At 33.4% G+C, this 22,705-nt stretch overlaps 5 protein-coding genes across 14 annotated transcripts; 2 read left to right on the forward strand and 3 right to left on the reverse strand.

The window, feature by feature from the left end:
* The first annotated feature begins 1,008 nt into the window (after window positions 1–1,008).
* LOC145000337 (Tetratricopeptide repeat (TPR)-like superfamily protein) lies at window positions 1,009–5,334 on the forward strand. Of its 5 annotated transcripts, none has more exons than XM_078959543.1 (3): window positions 1,009–1,220; window positions 2,718–3,200; window positions 4,096–5,334. In XM_078959543.1, the coding sequence occupies exons 2-3, from the start codon at window positions 2,793–2,795 to the stop codon at window positions 5,218–5,220; spliced, it is 1,533 nt and encodes a 510-aa protein (XP_078815669.1). In that variant the 5' UTR covers window positions 1,009–1,220; window positions 2,718–2,792; the 3' UTR covers window positions 5,221–5,334. The 5 variants fall into 5 exon arrangements, with proteins under 5 accessions (XP_078815669.1, XP_078815666.1, XP_078815667.1 ...); XM_078959540.1 differs by having other exon boundaries at window positions 2,752–3,200; XM_078959541.1 differs by having other exon boundaries at window positions 1,009–1,215.
* A 590-nt stretch (window positions 5,335–5,924) lies between these two features.
* LOC145003165 (pectinesterase inhibitor-like) lies at window positions 5,925–6,464 on the reverse strand. The gene has a single exon (XM_078962298.1). The coding sequence runs from the start codon at window positions 6,462–6,464 to the stop codon at window positions 5,925–5,927; it is 540 nt and encodes a 179-aa protein (XP_078818424.1).
* Window positions 6,465–8,301: 1,837 nt separating this feature from the next.
* LOC145003166 (pectinesterase inhibitor-like) lies at window positions 8,302–8,838 on the reverse strand. Its single transcript, XM_078962299.1, has one exon. The coding sequence runs from the start codon at window positions 8,836–8,838 to the stop codon at window positions 8,302–8,304; it is 537 nt and encodes a 178-aa protein (XP_078818425.1).
* Window positions 8,839–13,836: 4,998 nt separating this feature from the next.
* On the reverse strand, window positions 13,837–15,486 carry LOC145000695 (small ribosomal subunit protein uS11x). Its single transcript, XM_078959956.1, has 6 exons — window positions 15,373–15,486; window positions 14,714–14,833; window positions 14,576–14,621; window positions 14,392–14,477; window positions 14,182–14,311; window positions 13,837–14,089 (listed from the first exon to the last, which is right to left on the reverse strand). Exons 1-6 carry the CDS (start codon window positions 15,373–15,375, stop codon window positions 14,022–14,024), a joined length of 453 nt encoding a protein of 150 aa, XP_078816082.1. The 5' UTR covers window positions 15,376–15,486; the 3' UTR covers window positions 13,837–14,021.
* Window positions 15,487–19,577: 4,091 nt separating this feature from the next.
* Window positions 19,578–22,540, forward strand: EMB2786 (COMPLEX 1 LYR-like protein). 6 transcript variants are annotated; one of them, XM_078960428.1, is made up of 6 exons: window positions 19,578–19,818; window positions 20,833–20,886; window positions 21,120–21,201; window positions 21,292–21,336; window positions 21,418–21,515; window positions 22,264–22,540. In XM_078960428.1, the coding sequence occupies exons 3-6, from the start codon at window positions 21,148–21,150 to the stop codon at window positions 22,331–22,333; spliced, it is 267 nt and encodes an 88-aa protein (XP_078816554.1). In that variant the 5' UTR covers window positions 19,578–19,818; window positions 20,833–20,886; window positions 21,120–21,147; the 3' UTR covers window positions 22,334–22,540. The 6 variants fall into 6 exon arrangements, with proteins under 6 accessions (XP_078816554.1, XP_078816553.1, XP_078816555.1 ...); XM_078960427.1 differs by having other exon boundaries at window positions 19,578–19,813; window positions 20,799–20,886; XM_078960429.1 differs by having other exon boundaries at window positions 19,578–19,813; window positions 20,817–20,886.
* Window positions 22,541–22,705: the final 165 nt, after the last annotated feature.

Below are 22,705 nucleotides of genomic sequence, written 5' to 3' on the forward strand. Positions count from 1 at the left end.
AAGAGCTATCTTGAGCTTTTTGGTGTGATAGATCTGGACCCTTCTAGGTCTAGAGAGCCGAGAATATGAAGCTTTAGTAGAGTAAACCTTGGGGTTCGAAGTTAGGAAGCATAACCTTAACTAACAATCTGATGAAATAAAATGATGAGAGATAGGTGATGATAGAAAGGTGATGATAATTAGGTAAATAGATGATGATGAATATGTGATGTAGATTGAAAGGAGATACCATAACCTTAACCAACAATGTGGCGAGGTAGTAATCTACCAGAGTATAGATGGTGACCACGAACTATTCTAGACAATCCAGTGGAAACACCAGCATGCCCATAACCTGTAGGTGATGAATTACAATTTCAGGCGATGTTGTAACTACGTATTCATGCGATGATACTCTAACCCCACACTATGAATTACGAGTTCAGACGATGTTGTAACTACATATTCATGGGATGTCACAAATTTTGCATGCCAAACCAATGGTCATAATTCACATCAGTGAGAATGGTTCATTTTTTTGTAAAACCAAAATCAGATTGGAAATTTTGATTTTTTATTTTGGAAAATGTCAAACTATTGGTTTTTTATTTCGGTTTTGGTTTTTTGTTTTTTTTTTTAAATATATTTTCATGGTTTTCTTTCTTCTTTTTTTTTTTTTAATTTTTTTATTTAATAGATTTCTTCATCAACAAATGTTGCTACAATTTAACAAAAATAAATAATTTGGTAAAACATAATACAAGAGGAAGTTTGTTCACATTTAGTCATTGAACTTTTTAGAGGGAAACGAAATTTCGATTTTGTTCATATTTAATCACTAAACTTTTTTTCGTTATCTATTTGTCATTGAACTATTGAAACTGTTCACATCCGGTCATAAGGGTAAAATGGGTAAAATGTGAACATTTTCAATAGTTCAATGACAAATAGATAACGAAAAAAAATTTAGTGACTAAATGTGACAAAACTCGAAACTTCGTTACGATTTCAAAGTCATTATCCCTTCTTTCATTGTGTTTTGTGTTCTAAAAAGCCCTAGCCCCCCTTTAGCCTTCGTTTACTGGCGACTGAAGCAGCCATGAGCCAAAGATCGAATCATTGAAGCAAGTCAACAACGATCGAACCATTGAAGCAAGTCAGCAACGATCGAGCATCGACTCCGGCAACTGGGATTGCAACTATCGATTTCGGCAGCAATCTTCCTCTTCGTCTCAGGTAAGGTATTTTTTGAAATTCCTCTTCTGGATTCGACCATTGTTTTAGATTTTTTCGATTTCCTCTTCTGTTCTTTTAGTCGACTATGTTTCCAACAACGGGGTTACCAACACTTCGAACCTACTGTATTGGATGTTGTTATTTTGTTACCCTGGTTCTTTTTTGTCTGTCGAAAAGTGGATGTGGCTTATTTTGTGGAAGACAGTCTTATTTGTGTGTAGATAACATCTGTTGATAACATCCAGATATTAAGTGACAATTTTTTATAATCAAGAACATGTCGATAGCATATGAAATTACCCAAATATTTATTGAAATTCAAAGGAGGTTAATGGTATGTAAGGCTAAGATGTCTTAAAGTTTTTGTAGACAGATTCTAAAAATATAGCATCTCTTTTTCCACTGTTAAACGATAGTTTAGTTCACATGGAATAAAAATTGATTGATTTTGTTTTTTGGCGGATTAATTATTCTCAATAGTTTAGTGGGATATTTTCACAACAATAATTGTTATTTTCTCAAAATAAGTAAAAATTTAATCATGTCTAATGACATAAAACCTCCAAGAAAATCTGTTTTTATAATTAAAAGGCAAAGGTCTGAATCGAAAAGATTCAGATCGCAGACCGATTGGTTGCAGCTTTCATACCGAATTGGGGGTGTGAATGAAACTTCCCGTTTTGCCCATTTACCCTAAACATCGGCGCCCCCTTTTCACTTCATACATTTAGACAACACCTCCTCCGGTGCTCTAAAAGTCCACCTCTCTCCTCCTCCACCGCCTCCTTCGAACTGGTATGTTGAGTGCTTCTGATTCGATTCTTTCTGCTGAAATCCACTTTATGCTGAGTGCTTTTGATTTGACAGGCGTGAAATCGAGTTTTGATTTGAATATGTTTAAGTGCAATCGATTTTTTCATGTTCTGCTGAAAATCGTTTTTTCTGGTTTTGTTTATATGCTAAAAACTGATGGTGATAATTGAAGCCTTTTGCTCAATGTTGTACTCGACTAAACTATCACATACAATGCAACTAGTACTGGTGTTGATTTTTGTTTTGATTCTATGTACATAATTAGCATTGGTATTGATATTTTATATGATCTTCATTCCTTTTTATTGGCTTGCCTAATATAATAGCTGGAAAATGTAGTTCAATTACTTTTTCATTAGTGTCATATGATCTTATCAATGATATGAGAATTGTCATACAAATTGTTGGATGGTAGTTTGTGTAATTTTGCAATAGATATTGTTTTATGAGCTATCACTGGTTATTTTCAAAGTACAGTGTTATTATTTATGTGATTTTTGGTCAAAAGATGAAAAGATTATCGAAAGGATGGTAATTTTGTATGATGTTTTATACTGTATTTTTTTGTAATTATTCAGCAAGTTGATTTGAATATTTTATACAACAGAAAATAGTTCGTTCATAATTTTTTTTTTTTTCATTTAACACAACCATTAAGATGTGTAACCAAACAATATGTTTTCATTTAGATCCTCTAACTGATTCAGATCTCCTGCCAAACAGCCCACACTCCCCCAGCTCAAATAAGCCTCTGCTATGTAAACATGAAGAGGGTATTTAGAATATCTGAGATTACAGCAGCAAAATTGGAGCTGTTGTGTTGCCACCGTAGATTTTCTGTACCCAAATCCCTAACGAATCAAACTACAATACCCACGTCGACCCGATGGTTTTGTACGGGAGAATCCCACTCTTTATCTTCCAAAACCATGTCAGATTTGTATGGACAGTTTGCTGATAAATGGGCTTACGCTGAGGTGCGAGCTAAAGAAGAATTGATTGAAAAAGTGTCTGTATTCCGAGATGAATTGATGAAGAATGTGAAAGATGAAAATTCATTTGAAAATTTGTTGGAAGTTAAGGGGTGGAAGTTATTCACCATGTATTCTAATGGAGCTGCTTTGCTTGAGCTTCTCAGGTTATTGGAGTCTAATCCTCATTTGGCTATGAAGGTAATTGATTTTTTTTTTTTTTTTTCCGTCTAATTTTTAGGGATTTAATGTATAAACTAGTTCAAGCTAATGGTTTTTCTATGCCAATTTATTGACAAATGATAGATAATCTAATTGTGCCTGATGGAATTACTAAGCTAATGGAATTCCTAATATAATACCCAAATTAGTTCAGAAAAATATATGTCAAATTTGATTGTTCAACGGGGTGTTTGATGTGCCTTTTTAAAGTAAATATTTTGCATTAAGAATCATAAGAAGATTCTATCTACAAATACAAATGGTAAAAACTGCACACATTTCCAATAAAATCCAACCAATCTGCCCAAATGAAATTGAACATTCTTTCTGAAAGCCCAAATGTTTTACAAGTTACAATTGTTACATACTATTAACTATTAATAAGTTAACCAACTTGTACACTTACAAATGCAGCTGATATTGCCATCTTAATCTGTTTGTCCTTCACATCAGACTTGGTGAACCTGATGAAATGAGACATTCGAAAAAGTATTTCAAAATGAAGTTCATTTTTACATGGTGTCATACAATTATAATCAGTTACATATGTGCTATTCTTCATGCCACCTAGAATTGAATTGAATTGAATTCCAGCTGCAACAGTTAACTATGGTGGTGATCAGCAGCAGATAGATTATTCCCTACAGGGTTCAATGCAATAAATAGCAAACTACCTCCATTGATTGGTTTATTACACCATTTCACTTTCATTTCTTCCAATTACAGCATTGTACTTTATAAATTCTACCTAATTAATTGCTATAACTGGATACATTTTGCAAAGTGTATTGCTACCAGTTTATGCGTCATTTTACCATATTTTTTGCATAAATTGATAAAAAAAAATGTATAAGTTTGTTGCATAAATCCTCAGGTTTTTAATTGGAGAAGGGAACGAGAAGATAGACCCATGTCTTCAGAAGAGTATGCAAAAGGCATCAAAATAGCAGGCAGAATGAAAAATGTCGATCTTGCCCTTGAAATTTTCGCAGAAGCTACAACAAAACGGATCAAAACCACCTCTACTTACAACGCCCTCATGGGTGTTTACATGTGGAATGGCCTAAGTGAAAAATGCCAATCAGTTTATCACGATTTAAAGCAAGATACGAATTGTCATCCCACATCAGCCACATTCAACATGCTCATATCCATTTTTGGGTATCGAGTTCTCATAGATCAAATGGAGGCCGTGTTCCAAGAAATGAAAGATTCCAATATTGCCCCTACTTTGACCACATATAATAATCTGATCGCGGGTTATCTAACCGCATGGATGTGGGAAAGTATGGAGAATACATACCGAATGATGGAAACCGGATCGATCCGACCCGATCTCGAAACCCGCTTGCTAATGCTCCGTGGGTATGCACATTCGGGTAATTTGGAGAAAATGGAAGAGATGTATAATATGATCGGGGGCCCACACATTCGGGAAAAACATATTCCTTTGATACGAGCTATGATATGTGCATACTGCAAAAGCATTTGCAGTAATAGGAATCGAGTCAAAAGAATCGAGGAGCTTATGAAGATGATTCCGGAAAACGAATACAGACCATGGTTGAATGTTTTGATTATACGGGTTTATGCACAAGAGGATTTGGTTGACCAAATGGATCGGTCAATAGACGAGGCGTTTGACCGTAACACAAGTGTGAACGCGGTCAAAATCATGCAGACTATCGCAGCGACTTATATACGGAATAACGCGGTTGACAAGCTGGCGAGGTTTGTGAAACGGGCCGGGGATTCGGGGTGGAGAATCTGCCGCTCGCTCTTCCATGGGTTACTGTGGATGTTTGCTTCACATAAGCGGATAGAGGAAATGGAGGAGGTTCTTGTTGAGATGGAGAGGTTTAATTATGGTTGCTCTAAAAGGACTTTTGTTATATTGTATAAGGCTTATTCCGAGCAAGAGGAAGATGAAGGGTATAAACGTAAATTACATAGGGTGTTAGGGTTGATGTGCAAGCACGGGTATGGAGTTCCATCGTAACATCGGATAATTTTGACATTAATGTAGTATATGAAAAAGAAGCCATTAAGTGATTTCACATTGGTATTGTTTAATTTTCATATTTTTCATTTATAAAACTCCTTTTGGATAAAATGTTGTCTGGATAAACAATGTTTATAATTATTCACAAGAAAATGCGGTACACTTTAGGAGAAGAATAGATATGTCAAGTATGTAAAAAGCTCATTAACAGGGTAAGATATCTTTCGACTGCAAGGTTTTAGATATACATTGGTAAATATGAATACCAAACTCTCCACAGGTTTTTCAAAATCCTATGGTCTCATAGCTTTTGGGCTTATTAGCATCATTGTCATTATACATGTTAGAAATCAGACATTAGCAGTTTTTTTTTTTTTTTTTTTCTCTCTAGCTCTTTTTACATGACAATTGATTGTAAAATTTGGTTTTAAGAATACATCATTTTATCCAAATAGACATTATTACTTATTTAGTCACTTTACATATGGAGTAAAAAGGAAAAAAAAATACATGTCAATTGGACAACATCCAATATAAGTAGAAGTGCATGGGACAAAGACTCATTCTCTCTTGTCCGTCCATACTAAAGATCTCCCCTGTAACAAACTCCACAATCAAATGATTTTAAATATTCTTGATTCATTTGTGACATTGAATCATATATAACAATTTATTTCAACTATTTGCTATAAACAATAAGATCAAAGCATATGATTTGTAACAATAATTAAAATAGAAACAAGAGCCTCCAACAAATTTGTGGCTTGTGTTAATTCAACCGGTTCAATAGCGGGTGGTTGTAGCTGAAAACTATTTTCACAAACAGACAATTGATCGTTGGCCGCACGAGCATTCTCATTGGCAGCCACATAAAATTTTGAGTCCAGAAGTTGCTTCACATGTATAAGGTTGGCCAAAGCAATCTCAGCATCTATCACACACCCTGAAACCCTAGCTTTCACTTCTGGATCACTCACTTTGTTTACTACTGACTTAACCAATGAAGGCAAACCCTTGGCATCTTTGATAGCCGCATCAATTGAAATCTGTGCTAAAACTTCAAGATTTTGTGTTGTAGAACGTGGATCGGTTCTTAAAGTGTCCAGACAAAGAGATTTTTCATCTGGAATTTCGGTACAAATGTCATCGATTAAGTCTCCCTTAGTGGGAAATGGAAAGGAAGTGGTTAAAAATGCAAGAAATAGAATATGCATATATGAGATTTCAAGAGAAAAGGCCATGATGATATTGTTTTGATGCTTTTCTTGTTTTGTTTGTGAATTGGGTGGTATAAGTATGATTGCAAAGGGTGAACATATGGAAGTCAATTAAATATTTTAATTAACGTTAATTAATGTTTATAAATATTTATGATTAATGCAATTGAATGTGTAGAGATATTGTAACTTATTGTGCGCCATATTTTCTTATCCTTTTTTATACTATGGGAGTTTTTGGTGGCATTTAAAAAGTGAGGGTCGTATATTCCCCATAGCCTTAGTAACTATGTATACCCTTCTTTTTTTTTTTTTTTTTTTTTTTTTTTTTTTACTTTGATCGAATAGGAAATTAATTTCAATTTGCTAAAATAAACAACAATCACAAGAAAATGAATAGTAAATGAATGTATTTCTTGTAATTTTGTTTTATGAAAGTTAATCAAATAAATTGTTATTTCTTGCATTTCGCCCCAAATATAATATAATGCTCGATGGTAACTAAAGGAAATGCATCTATAAAACTACACTAATCTGGAAAAGAAAGGATTAACTTCAGCAATAGTTTAGTTATGGCTTCTCGAGGCATTAACCTTCTTTCAGCAATAAAACCCGTATTTCCAGCACTCTCTAGTGACAAAGCAGCAAACAACGTACATGCATGTTGTACTTTTGTCCCCATAAGCATAACAAGTTGAACATAAACACACACACACACACCGTCAGAACATAAAAAACAGAAATAGATAATTATGAAATATCATTCCAATTATAGCATTTTACTTTTATTAATATTACTATTATTATTAGGTCAATGTACTTCTAATATTTTACCCAATTCTAGCAGTGATAATTTGTTTGTATTTAGATGACATTGCAATAGACGATGAAAAATCTTCTTTTTAATAGCATGTGGTAATTTAGTTGCTATATCATCTTTTTACAGCCTTTCTTTTATAGCCTTTTGGTAAGTTGGTTGTTATAATATTATATATTATCTTTCTTTAGCCTTTGATAAATTTAGTTTCTATTAATTATGTATCATCACAACGTAAAGAAACACATTTCCTATTTCATCATGAACTGTGTATTCCTTCACCTTGAAGGGTGAAGCAACCTGATGGAAGATATTGTTTAGCACACACACATATATATATATATATATATATATATATATATATATATATATATATATATATATATATATATATATATATATATATATATATTACATAAAAGTATACAAACGTTACTGCATTCATAAGAAAAAAGTAATTAAAATAAGAAACAAGCATGTTTTCAGGGGCTAAATGCAAGAAATAGCAATGCATTAATTCCACTTATTTGTGTATTGTAGCCTCCCACTCTCATTTCTATCTATTATTACAGCATTGATCGTACTTCCGATTTTTTGAGAGGTCAATAATATTCTATAGATGTACCCCATAAAAGATGTTTTCCAGAAAGAATGACAAGAAAGTATGTAGAAAGTAGTTTTATGTATGTCATGCAAATGCAACATCGAGTAGCAAGTAATGGGTTTAGGCATATATAGTGATATATGTGATCGACTATATATTTATTAGTCAAATGTTTAGCTTTGAATTTGCTTACTTAATTATGTGAATAGAACGTTCTGTTACTACAACTGCATCTATTAATCTATTATGCATGTGATACATTTTCCATGTAACAAATTAACAGATTCTTTATGTATGCATGATATTCAACAAATTTCATTATAACAATTTGCTTCAACTATTTATTACATTTTATATATATATATATATATATATATATATATATATATATATATATATATATATATATATATATATATATATATATCAAATAGTAGTAATCAAAACATATGCCTGGTAACAACCATAAAAATAGAAATAAGAGCCTCCGACCTATCGAAGGCTTGTTTTAATTCAAGTGGCTCAATAGCCGGTGGTGTTAAAAAAGTATGTCCACATATAGACAATGTGTTGTTAGCCAAACGGGCATTCTCATATGCAATACCATAACGTCTTGACTCCAAAAATTGCTTTGCTTGTGTAATACTCCCCAAAGCATTCTCAGCGTTTCTCACACACCCTGAAATCCTTTCTTTCACTCCTGAGTCCCTCACTGAGATTTGCAGCGACTCGACAAATGGTGGCAAACCACTGGCATCTTTCATGGCTGCATCAAATGAAATCTGTGCTAAAACTTGAAAATTTTGTGTATTAGAACGTGGGTCAGCTCTTAATGTGTCTAAACAAAGAGGTTTATTATCTGGCATTTGGGCACAAACATCATCGATTAGGTCTCCTTTAGTGGGAAGTGGAAAAAAAATGGTTAAAAACGCAAGAAATAGAACATGAATATATGAGATATCAAGAGAAAAGGCCATGATGATATTGTGTTTTGTAAATTGTGATGATCTTCTAGTTTTGTTTGAGGTATAAATAGAGTTGTGAAGTCTGAAAATCAATTAAATGTTTTTATACGGTTTAAAACAAGTATAAATTGTATTTGGTTAATGCAATTGAATGTGATTGTCGGTTTATAGAGCTATTGTAACTTATTATGTTCCTTATTTTCTTATAATTTTAGAAATTAGGTCGTTCTTTTTTTCTTTTTGATCGAATAACAAATTTGTTTCTATTTGCTTAAATAAACAACAATCACAATGAAATGTATAATCAATTCGATAATAAAAATGCACGTATTTGATTCTTGTATTTTTGCTTTTTGAAAAAAAAAATCAAGTACAAACTTGGTTATATGATTTCATTTGGACAAAAGGTTAATAGTGTATCTTTTTCAATGATGGATCACATTTGAACATGAAATTTTTTAGACTTTTATTTTCTTTTTTTGTCCTTCATGATTTGAATCGATAAAATATAAACAAGGTATCTCTTGAAATATATATATATATATATATATATATATATATATATATATATATATATATATATATATATATATATATATATATATATATATATATGTGTGTGTGTGTGTGTGTGTGTGTGAGAGAGAGAGAGATAAAAAAATATATATAGGATGGTGTTTGTGAGGTTGTTTTACGAAATTGTGTGTTTTGTTTTCGCCTTTAATACTTTAAATGAAAGATGTGTTATCTGTAGAAAATTTTGAATTATTGTGAGTTTGATAAAAGCCCAATATTATAACATAAAAGCCCAATAAAAACTTGCATCAAAATGAAAAAACTTGCGAGATCGATTTTGCTCACCTCAATATTATAACATAAAAGCCCAATAAAAACTTGCGTCAAAAAGAAACAACGCCATTAAAAACATAGTTGTTTAACATATCACTCAAAAGTCTGTGTGATCTTTGTTCATTCTACGGGTTCAACTTTATAATATTAATATTTATTTGATAGATTATGTTATTGTTCTCGACTTTTATGATTATTATCTCACATTTCACATATTCTTTTGTGAAGGACGCCTAGGAACATGGGTTAAAATATTGCAATTTTTTACTTGAGTTGTTTAACTTAGGAAAGTAAAAAGAATATATTTACCAAACACTTGTAGTTAAAAAAAGTATTTATTAAATAGATTGTAAAAAGTAATAAATATAATTTTATGAATATGAAGTAATATACCTTAGACCGGAGGGTATGAGAGGGATGTTTCCATCATTTTTTGTGGGCCACACCACCTTTTTTCTCACTTTTTTTTTCCCTCACCTAAATCCCAAGGAATGGGTGGAAAGCCCCCTTCACTATTTTTTTATTTTTTTATAAAATATATTTCATACATATATATTATAATAATTGTGTAAGTAATTAATGACTATGAATTTTGATATATTTTATATATTTTTTAGTAGGTATATAATTTTATAAATATTAAAAAAGATTAAAAAAAAAAGGAAGAAAAAAAATTATCCAATAGCATGAAGAGAGAGAGAGAGAGAGAGAGAGAGAGTGCAGCACCCCCTCCCCCCCACCTTTTTCCCACGGTTCACTTCCCTCACCCAAGGGATGGTGTTCCAGAGTGAGGGAAGTTTCCCTCACCCATTTCCCGTTATGATATCGTTCGGCCTTAGAAGGAAGGAAGGACAAATGGCTTCCAGCACGGTGATAATCTTGCATATGTATCAAAACTAAGCTGCTTTAGCTGGGAGGATAATATTTGCCGTCTTCAATGATGACGGCGACGAAGATGATGTTGTCCGAAGGTTTCTCACATCATTCTTTGATAAAATGAAATCAACAAGTTGAATATAAGACTTTTTAGATCAAATAGAAGTTGTTCTCTTTGTCCTAATTAGAAAGGCTCTCCAAAGATACAACATCATGCCCAAGTAATTGTTATGGACTAAAAAAATGTAAAATACTCCCTACTCCACTACTTGTATGACTATTCTATTTATGCTAGCCTTGATATAATTCTAGATAGGTTGAAAAATAGAAAATACAAAATATTACAATTAGGTCATTCTAAGTTTTCCCTTATGTTAATATGCGATCCATTCTCCATCATTATCATATAAAATTTTCTCTGTGTATAGTTTTCAATCGCTTAAGTTAATATGTGATCCATTCTTCATTATTATCATATACAATTTTCTATATGTATAGTTTTCAACAATTATGGGATAAGCACACCGATGACAGCAACACTAACAAACTGGAATTGGATGTCGTGTGACCTTTACATCTAAATGTCGTTTGTGGGAGTCTACTGGGAGAGATAGTTTCTAGTTAATGACCGTGTGACCGTTTTGCTTCTACTAAAATACAAGGGTGGAACACGAGCATTGAAACCAAGGAGGTTGGATTAATAATAAACACAGTTGGAACGATTAGTCGTTTTGACGAAAAATACATCATTGATTTAAAGGAAAAAATACATCCTTGAATAAATATTGATAGATTTACCAATCAAAAAACCAAATTTTAACTTGGAATAGTGATGATTAAAATGTTTAATATGAATCATATTATAAAAACAATTTACTATAAATATATTAAATAAAATTAAACTAAAAGTTATAAATGATATCAATAAATTGATTAAGTTATAAGTTATATAACACAATCATTACAATTGACTCCTAAGGATCGATTAAAACAAAAAGGGAAGGTAAATGTAAATGTAAAAAAAAAACAAAAAAACAAAACACAAGGTGCTAATTTTTATATGTAACATATCAGAAAAGGTATTCATAGCAATAACAACACGTTATCACATTACAGCTAAGAGTTTTCTTGATATTCACAATGTCATTTCATATTAACACTTCTATAATATATTATTTTTTTGTTCAAATAAAAAGAGAAAGAAAAAAGTCAAGGTAAGAAAAAAAAAAAAAAGGAAAAGATGAGAGAAATTTATTGTAATACATACAAAGAGAATGACACAAGCTGGTTTCGGGCAGTGGCGTGACAACAAGTAGCGGGGACTCGAAGATTGTGAGAGAAAGACATGGCTGACTGAAAGCTGAGGACCAGTAAGCCACTCGTTAGAGGTGATCGGGGACATTAGTAGCTGCGGATGATTACTAGGGTTTCTTGAATTTGATATCTAAAGTATATATTTTTAGACTTTTTATAAGTTTATTTGTATTGTTTTATGTGACCGGACCTATTTCTACCTAAATTTGATGTGTTGTTATTTTATCACTTGGAGACTTGTGTTTTTGGTAAATAGTTGTTCAGGCCTGGTCACTACGACCCCCTTTGTGAGGAGGTACCCCTTCTCCCGAAATTACGGGGCTATTTTGTCGAGTCCCTTAGAGAGTTGTCTCGCGCGCCTAGGTATTCTCTACCTACCCATCTGTGTCGGTTTTGGGTACATGTAACCTTTTGTTGAAGGTCGTTCGAGCTTTTCCTGGGAGTATGGCATCGGTTACTTCAGCGTTGTAGCGTCTGGTACTCGAATATTGGCTCGAGGCATTTTCTCTACCCCTTCTTACCCTGAAAAAGCACAAACCTTCCCCTTTTCCAGGCATAATCGTTTGTTTCTTGTTTTTTTGTTGGGCAAGAGTTGTATAATTTTTAAGAGACACACTTGAATGTTGCAAAGCTAATACTAGCAGAAAAACGAAGAGGCCATGGCCCCTCTAGGCCCCTAGGGTTCCGCCACTGCTAAAATGTCATGTAATTTTACACACTTTAATGGGGTCAAAGATACGAAATTTACTTTAAGGGCATTTTAAAACCAAACAAAAAACTTCATTGTGCCTTCATGTCAATAACCCTATTTATTATTATTATTTTCCTCAGAATTTTTTAATATTATTATTCGGGATATACTTAAACACCATCAATGATCCTCTTCGCCACCACCATCACAGCATCACTACCATCATATGACCATCGTCACCATTAACCATTGAGAAAACACAAATCAAGTAAAAATAGAACTCTACTTGAACATAAATCTAAAAACAAAAGCAGAAAACATGAAAAAAAAATCTAAAATCTGATAAAATTATTTATTTAAATAAGAAAACCCGCATTTTTGTCAAAATACCAAAACATGAGCATTCAACCAAATACCTAATCTATCACCTATGAAAATTCAACAAAACTTGCAATCTTAAATACCTTTAAAAAAAAAAAAAAAAAAAAAAAAAAGCTTGGACCCAAAGTCTCTAACATGCAATTGAGAAAAAGCATTGAAGTTTGGAGAAATAGATGTGGTAAAAACTGACACGATACGAAACTTAACACAAAATAAACAGGTTAAGTAAGATATTTCAACCAGTTTAAATAAACAGGTTTACACGATACGAAAACTAAACTGATAATGGTAGAGTTGAGAATTTCAATTTGAAAACGATTCGTTTATTTATATGCAAGTTTTTTAAAAATTTTAAATAAAGTAAAAGGATCCAAAACCAAAACCATAAGTAAAAGAAAACTTTTGAATTTAATCGTTTTATAAGTGTAAATGACTTAGCAGTCTAAATCAATACTTCATTTTAAATTTTTTCGTTCTCTCCCATAATCTCGTCTTTTGCCTCCCCATTTCCTAATCTTTCCGCCTACCCAACTCCGACTATTTCAACAGGTTTAGTCTTTCAACTATAATTTTTTCCTCATACAAAACCCAACACAAACTCGACATGAAAATAAACACATTAACACGATTAATTAAACAGATCAGATTAGGGTCAAACACTTTCAACCTGTTTAAGGTTTCGACACAACACAACTCAATTGCCACGTCAATGGAGAAAAGCATAAAATCAACGGTTTTATGAGTAATATGTCAGTTTTGACAAACCATTTCTATAATTTACTCCAAAGAATACATATTTCAAAAAGTGAGACTCAGTATTAAGTTTTTCTTAACTACCAAAACATATGTATGAAGGTTTAGTCTGAATACCGTTCTAAAAAGTTTTTAAGCGCCAAAAATTAGGGGATGAAACTAAAATATTTGAAGTAATAAAAACATCTTAAACTCCAATACAGCACAAAAAGAGTATAACAACAAAACATGTCTACCAAAATTCAACAAACTAAATGTTAACCCAAAAAACAAAACTTGGCCCAACATAAACCCATTTGAATACACAGCTGCTGCATATACCCACATCACATCACAACCTCCTTCCCCTTCTTCCACCCTTTCTACGTGTACTATCTGTAGGAATTGGAGTCACATCCTCTGCAATCACAGAAAAGAAAAAACATGGAATGTAATCTCAGATTCCGTTCCATCCGCCAAAACATAATTTAATTTGGAATATATTTATTTACCTATGCGACCAATCTTCATGCCAGAACGAGCAAGAGCTCTGAGGGCAGATTGGGCACCTGGGCCAGGTGTCTTTGTCTTGTTACCTCCAGTTGCCCTCAACTTTATGTGAAGAGCATTTATGCCAAGTTCCTATAAATCATAAATCAACCAAAAAACCTTTTAAGCATTTTGCAATTCTTGATTTAAAGAACTGAAAAAAGAAAATAAACCTTGCATCTTTGGGAGACATCCTGTGCTGCAAGCATAGCTGCATAGGGTGACGACTCATCCCTGTCAGCCTTCACCTTCATCCCACCTGGTATACATATACAAAATAAGTAAAAAATATTATTTGCAGCTAGAAATTGATGATGATGATGATGATGATGATGATGATGATGATGATGATGATACCTGTAATCCGCACCATGGTTTCCCTTCCAGAGATATCAGTCACATGCTGCAAAACACACAAAAAGAATAGACACATTATACATCCATACAAATACTAATCTTGAAAACAAAGAAATCATATAAACCATTGCTTATTACAATGAAGGTGTCATTGAAGGATGCAAAGATGTGTGCTACACCAAATACAAGCTCTCCTTCACGAGTAGCAGGTCCAAGAGTGACATTTTCTTCCTTTGGTTCCCGAACCTTTCTTTTAGACTATCAAAATCAAACAAAACACCACAATCAGATATTAATTAATAACGAATAATTCCTTTTCAAGGGGTATCTGTTAAAGGATGAACAACTACATTAGTTCCCTAAAAGAGACCAATTTACCCGAACCCATAGACTGATCACCTGTTTGTGTTCTTATTATAAATGCAATGACATGAAGTAAATTTAGAAGATGATGCAAAGATATCCTAGATACACAAAATATCTATATTCAACCAATTAGCTGCCTCGCGTATGTAATGTATGTCGAGACCAAAACATTTTTACGATATAATCTAACGAATATGTGCCTAAAATCACATATAGCTACTATATTTCACTTCATCTATAATTCACAAAAGGAAAACTTTCCTAAAGATCACAGATACATAGGACTGAAATAAAATGTCGCTAATTTTAACAATTCCAATCTACTCGAATCATTACGTTATGTTTACAAGCTTCAATCAAAGACAATCCACGACGTTTTAACAAGTAACTCCAAAGACTCACAGATCAATTGCGAAATAGAGATTCATTACCATGGCTGCGTTTTCCTTCTTCCTCCTCTCTCTCACTCTATCGCAAAAGTTATGTCCGATGGCAGGTAGGGTGGATTTAGGGTTTTGTGTTATTTAAACGAAAAAGAAAAAAACTTGGGTTGGATTAGGACGATTTGGGCCCGAGTGTCTTGGGTCAAGTTATAAAAAGAAATTCGATAATTTTAATAATAGAAAATTTGTTGTGTACATACACTCTAGTATTAAAACGCAAAACAAAAACCGGAAAAGAAACTAGTTGGTTTCAGGGAATATGTTACGGATAATTTACTTAAAAAGTAAATTCCACTTGCTACTATGGTTTGGAGTAATTTGTACGTTAGGTCCCTAGTTTATTTTTTTTAATTGGAAAGTTTTTAATGTTTGTTTTTATTACGCGTTTGGTTATTAATGTTTATTTTTATTATACGTTTGGTCCCTATCTTACCTAAAAAAAACTATTATTTAGATTAGGAAAAGTAGGGGTGTAAATAAGGTAAGGTGAGGAGGTGGGTTGAGGGTGTGTTTATTTAAATAAATTAAAAAATCAAGGGAAAAATAGTTTTTTAAATAAAATAATGACCAAACGCGTAACAAAAACAAACAGTAGGGACAATAAATTAAAAAATCAAAAGAAAATAGTTTTTTAAGTAAGAGAAAGACCAAAAGCTCAACAAAAACAAACAGTAAGATCTTTCATGTTAAAAAAATAAGTTGTGTAACCAAAACTAAGCCATGTGTAGTACGTTGTTGATCACCTTTCTCATTAAGTGCTTAATATAGAAAGTTAAACCACCAAACTTCCAGATATAAACCAGATGGACGTCTTAATGGATAAAGTCTCCGACTTTATCAATTTGCTTGCATACAAAGCGCATTTATCCAAACTGTAACACCGAAAAATTTCAAACAAATTTTCACATTTTAAAGAACAATTTTATTCACAATATTATAAAACACATGGTTTCTTATATTCCACATAAGTCAAAATCCCAAGATCAAAACATATAAATAAGCTCCGCGTGTGTGTATTGATCATGCCGGCGCCTTCCCGCGATCCTTACTAGTACTTGAAACACATAACACGAACAATGTAAGCACGAAGCTTAGTGAGTTCCCCAACATACCACATATAGCACATATTAGCCACTTAAGGCTATAGCTCTGGTAGGACCTTCGGCCCTAACTCTGTGGACCTTCCGGTCCTAACTCTAATATACTCACAGCATAAATCACATAAAAATAATGTAGTGCAACACATCACATAGATAGTATACAAGGTACTATATCACATAACTCTGTTACCTACGCAAGGTAAAGTATAGTGAGAAGACACACCTCGGATGTCTCGGTAATATCTCGCTTGCGTAACACTGATCTAGCCTCTGCCTAAACACATAAACGATCATCTCAATTAATAACAACTCTCCAGACTAAACTAAATCCTCACACGTCCTATAAGAAAGCTAAAAGGCCATTTTACCCTTCAAACAGTTCCCAGGTCCAATTGTTGACCAAACCCTAAAAGTCAACAAAAGTCAACGGTCAACCCTTTGATCAGACTCGTTGAGGGCACAATTGTGACTCGACGAGTTCAGTCATGAACTCGAGTCCTCAAAATCCCGAATGACTCACCGAGTCACTTCCCCAACTCAGCGAGTCACCAACTGTGTGATTCATGGGGGAAAACTATCCTACTCGTCGAGTCTGTTCTTGGACTCGGTGAGTTCATGCCATGCTCAAACTCAAATGACCTCATGAGGTCAAATTTGTTCCTCCAGTCCATAGATCTAGCCTTACCAACCACTATAATCACGTAAAGGTCTGACCTTTACACTCATGCAATGACCAAAAAGCTTATTTGGGTGAAATAACCCCTAAAATGGCAACCTAGGGCCATATCTCTAATGGGGTAGCAAAAAGCAATGTGAATGGGACTCTCTGGACCTCTTAAGGTCCAGATCTAAGAAGAACCCCACATTGGGACCTCGCATACTTCGAATCCAATCCAAAGAATGCACAAGGAAACTCTAGATTCAACTAGAACACCAAATACACGAGTTTAAGCACATATTAGTACCTATAGTAGCCTCATCTGATGAATAGATGATAAATATGAGCTCCTCAACCTTCCTTGTTTGTACTCCTTCCTTCTTTCTTGCAAAAATCACACTTAGAATGATGAAATAACCATCCTCTTGCACTACAAGCATTCTCTATGCTCTCTAGGGTTTCTCATGGGTTTGATAGCCACAAATGGTGGCTAAAAGGTCCTTAAATAGGGCTCAGGCCCCGGAGAATTAAGGTTTCATTAAACAGCGTGGACTCGCCGAGTCCGCCATTAAATCAGTCCGACCATGCACAATCCTACTCGGCGAGTCTGAGCGCATACTCGCCGAGTCCCTCTCTAAAACTCAATATAAATGCACAAAATAAGATACCTGAGAACCCGGATGTTACATAAACCCTATGTCAAATAAGCCTTCAATTGCTCAAAATCTCATGCATGGGAGGATGAGAGTGTTCGAGCTCTCATTTTTATGATTTAGCAACCCTAAAAACGTTTAGAAATGACACTTTAATGGTCTGGAGCAACACTTACTCATATACACTATGAATATGGGGATAAATGCATGAAATCCTAAGCATAGCTAGATCTAACATAAAAACTCATCAAGATAGGAACTTTACACCTTCTGGAGATGGTTGAGGGGATGAAACTTCTGGATCTAAGTTGGGGTTGAGCTCCTAAGTGGTTCCATAATCTTATTCTTCCTTCACAAGTAAACACAAAACACACTCAATGCTCAAAACTCTCAAAAAGGGGATTAAGGTTTCAAAAGGGTCGTTTAGGAGGTGGAGGCTGATGATTGAAAGGCCTCAAGGGAGTTAGAACCCTTAAATAGAGCTTAAATGTCCAAGATCAGGGTTTCGGTCATGGGCAACTACGTGCTGTGTAACTTGATCTATGTCCCGCATAGATCATTTAATCCTCGTAATATGATTCCCTCATACGCGTTGTATAGGACATTACCTTACGTCCTATGTAGGACCAAACTCCCAAACACTTAAGCTTTTAAATAAGGATGAAAATTTAGTTGAAATAACCGAGTGTTACACCTTTAGCGAACAATTTGTTTTACTTATTTATGCATGATTGAACGGCACAACAAAGATGAACAAAACGTTAATACCTAGGAGGACAAAGCTAGCCTAAAAACCATTATCAACCATTATCAAGCTTTATTATGTGATGTAATATAATAGTTCATTATCTAGCCATCGTTTATAGATTAATGTAAGATAATTATTATTTAGTAAATAAGTTATAGCACATTTATTATAAAGCAACATATTTATTCTTAAAATATAGCAAATTTCTACATATTCTAAATATGATCTCATCACATAAAAGTCATCCCACATTAGAATCTCTCTCTCTCTCTCTCTCACACACACACACACATATATATATATATATATGTGTGTGTGTGTGTGTATGTGTGTGTGTGGGGAGGGGGGGGGCATTCTTTGCAATATTAAGATTTTTTTAGAGTGATTGTATTCATTTTCATTCGGAGATCACTATATAGGCAATATGTTTTTCTTCTTGTAGGTTAGCGTTATTCTTAATTATATAGAGTATTGCAAGAAGGGTAAACGGAACACCAACAATCCGTATTGACTTGAAAATAAGATACTCATGTCTTGTTGCATGGAAACACAATTGAATCGAGACCATAACGAATGATCAACATTTCGGACCCAAAAAGTCACATTGTAAAAATTAGACAATTACACCAAGGTATAAACCTCCAAATTCAAATATATAGAAACAGATGACCATGCAAATCTTTAGCGAACAAAAAGTATTACTCATTTGTGCGTGGTTGAATGACACTATAGAAACGAACAAAATATTAATACTTTTGAGGAAAAAGATAACCCAAGAATTAGGGGTGAGCAAAAACCGAACCGCAAACCGAATAACTGCAAAATAACCGAAAAACTGAAACCGAACATATCACCGATGGTACGGTTTTAGAAAATAAAAAAACCGCAATTTTTCGGTGCAATGCGGTTATATCTTAAAAAAACCGCAAATTAACCGAATCGCATCGCAACATTAAAATATTATTATTAATGGAATATATATTTCATTTTAAAAAAAAAAAAAATACAAATCCAAAAGAATAGGGTCGTTCCCACCCTTCCCAGTTGCTTCACCGCATTTCTTTCATTGTGTTTTGTGTTCTAAAAAGCCCTAGCCCCCCTTTAGCCTTCGTTTACTGACGACTGAAGCAGCCATGAGCCAAAGATCGAATCATTGAAGCAAGTCAACAACGATCGAACCATTGAAGCAAGTCAGCAACGATCGAGCATCGACTCCGGCAACTGGGATTGCAACTATCGATTTCGGCAGCAATCTTCCTCTTCGTCTCAGGTAAGGTATTTTTTGAAATTCCTCTTCTGGATTCGACCATTGTTTTAGATTTTTTCGATTTCCTCTTCTGTTCTTTTAGTCGACTATGTTTCCAACAACGGGGTTACCAACACTTCGAACCTACTGTATTGGATCTTGTTATTTTGTTACCCTGGTTCTTTTTTGTCTGTCGAAAAGTGGATGTGGCTTATTTTGTTGAAGACAGTCTTATTTCTGTGTAGATAACATCTGTTGATAACATCCAGATATTAAGTGACAATTTTTTATAATCAAGAACATGTCGATAGCATATGGTGAAATTGACTTTTATGGTGTTGTTTATGCGGAGTGCTTTTGATTTGACAGGCGTGAAATCGAGTTTTGATTTGAATATGTTTAAGTGCAATCGATTTTTTCATTTTCTGCTGAAAATCGATTTTGAAATCGTTTTTTCTGGTTTTGTTTATATGCTGAAAACTGATGGTGATAATTGAAGCCTTTTTGCTCAATGTTGTACTCGACTAAACTATCACATACAATGCAACTAGTACTGGTGTTGATTTTAGTTTTGATTCTATGTACATAGTTAGCATTGGTATTGATATTGAAGTTGGACCTCTTTGACCTTGCACATCTATTTGTCTTCATTCCTTTTTATTGGCTAGCCTAATATAATAGCTGGAAAATGTAATTCAATTACTTTTTCATTAGTGTCATATGATCTTATCAATGATATGAGAATTGTCATACGAATTGTTGGATGGTAATCTGTGTAATTTTGCAATAGAAATTTTATTATGTGATTTTTGGTCAAAAGATGAAAAGATTATCGAAAGGATGGTAATTTTGTATGATGTTTTATACTGTATTTTTTTGTAATTATTCAGCCAGTTGATTTGAATATTTTATACAACAGAAAATAGTTCGTTCATAAGGGTAAAATGGTCATTTTTATCATTTAGCACAACCATTAAGATGTGTAACCAAACAATATGTTTTCATTTAGATCCTCTAACTGATTCAGATCTCCTGCCAAACAGCCCTCACTCCCCCAGCTCTGGCCTTTGCCCGGTAAAGGGATTTCAAAATTTTAGGTATTTTTGCAAATTTTTCGAAATCTGTTGGTATTTGTTGATTGCTTTTAATCAGTTATTTAGTTGTTTATTATTGTTTCTTTATTTCTAATCGGGAGGGTTTGTTAATCGGGTAGAATGTTTTCAATTTCAGATCGAGTGTGTATAATGTGATTAGGGTTACTCACATTGTTCTCTTTCTTAATAATGTGATTAACTTATACTTTATGCTTTGATCATGTTGAAATCAACAGCTCCAGTTGGAAGAGATTTTATAACAAAATGCCTTCTCTTCAAACAGCACTACCTCCTGAACTTGCCAACAATGCCATTAGGGTTACTCTCTCTCTCTCTCTCTCACACACACACACACACACTGTTATATCATAGATTCTGATAGTATTTATTTATTTTTCTGATTTACAGCTATATCGTGAATGTCTACGTAGAGCAAAGTACGTTGGTCATAAGGTATGTGTGTGATAGGTTTTCAAACATTTTTTTTTCATGTGTTGAAGTTTGATCATGTACTCCATTCCCTTGAAACTGTAGCAACATAACACGGAGCTTGTTGTTCAAATGGTGAGGCAGCAATTCAGAAAGCACATGCATGAAACAGACCCAGAGAGGATTCAAAAGCTCAAAGATGAGTAAGTTTTTTTTTTTTTTTAGACATATCTTTATGCACATGTTCAAATATATAAAGTATTTAGGTTGAGAACTCATCAATCCTTACGAATTGCTTTTTTTTTTTCTTTGGTCTTTGGGGCTTATATACTTTCCACAAGCAACCGAGTATTTAAAAAAAATATATACTTAGTATTAAAGTTTTCCAGGAAGTTACAGATTGAGGGCCTGTTTCTTAAATTTCCAATCAAGTGCTGTATGGATAAATGTGTTCTGTGTAGTGTTGTATGAATAAAGACCATTTCTTTTTTGGACTTGATGAATCTAAATCACCATTTTTACCCTTTGTTCTAGAGGCAATGTCAAGTAAAAAGGAGTATTCATTTAACAGACAAAAAGATCAAACATGATGGCTGAAAAATTTCAACATATTCAAACAGAAAACACACTAATTTTATTTTTTATGTAATATTCTCATATTAACATAAATTACAAAGATACTATATGTATAGACTACAGAGAGGTGTGTGTTAAATTCATTAATAGTTACAACACGAAGGTTTTATAATGACAAAATGTATTCCATATTTCACCCTAATTATGCTCTCCTTATGATTAGCAAATATTTACACAAGTCCTTTTTCTTTGATGATCTAGACTAAAATTTCAATTTATAAACTATGTATAGTTTTATATTTGATTGTTTTGGTGTTAGACTTGTGTCAGTTTTAGAAGAAACTTTTTTGATTTTTGTGTATTTGCATTTTGCAGTGCAGCAAGAGGACTTATAAATCACATATTATATGAAGCAGAGGAGTTGACAGGAAGGAAATTCAGCTAGTTAGCTTTAGCTACCTACCTCAACATCACCATAATTCATTCATCTTGATGTGTTAAAAAGATACTGATTTTGACTTGACTTTTCATGGGTCAAATCTTTATTCAATAATTTCACTTGAAACTTCAATTTTATCAAGTTTTGTGGTGACCTTTACTTCCTATTCCTGTTTTGGTTTAATCGAATTCCACTTATGGTTTTGTGTTGTTATACTGGGAAAGCTTTCTAGGGCTATTTTGTTTTTTATGGTGACGATGGAAGTGCATTCAAGTATTTTACACAAACACAAACCAAATTGAAAGCGATTGAAGTTCTAGTAAAATACATTCCAAATACTGTAATAAGTTTGTCATATCCTATCTTGCATAACAACAA

The sequence above is a fragment of the Lactuca saligna genome, chromosome 6 (genome assembly GCF_052625555.1).
Source record: "Lactuca saligna cultivar CGN05327 chromosome 6, ASM5262555v1, whole genome shotgun sequence".
NCBI lineage: Eukaryota > Viridiplantae > Streptophyta > Magnoliopsida > Asterales > Asteraceae > Lactuca > Lactuca saligna.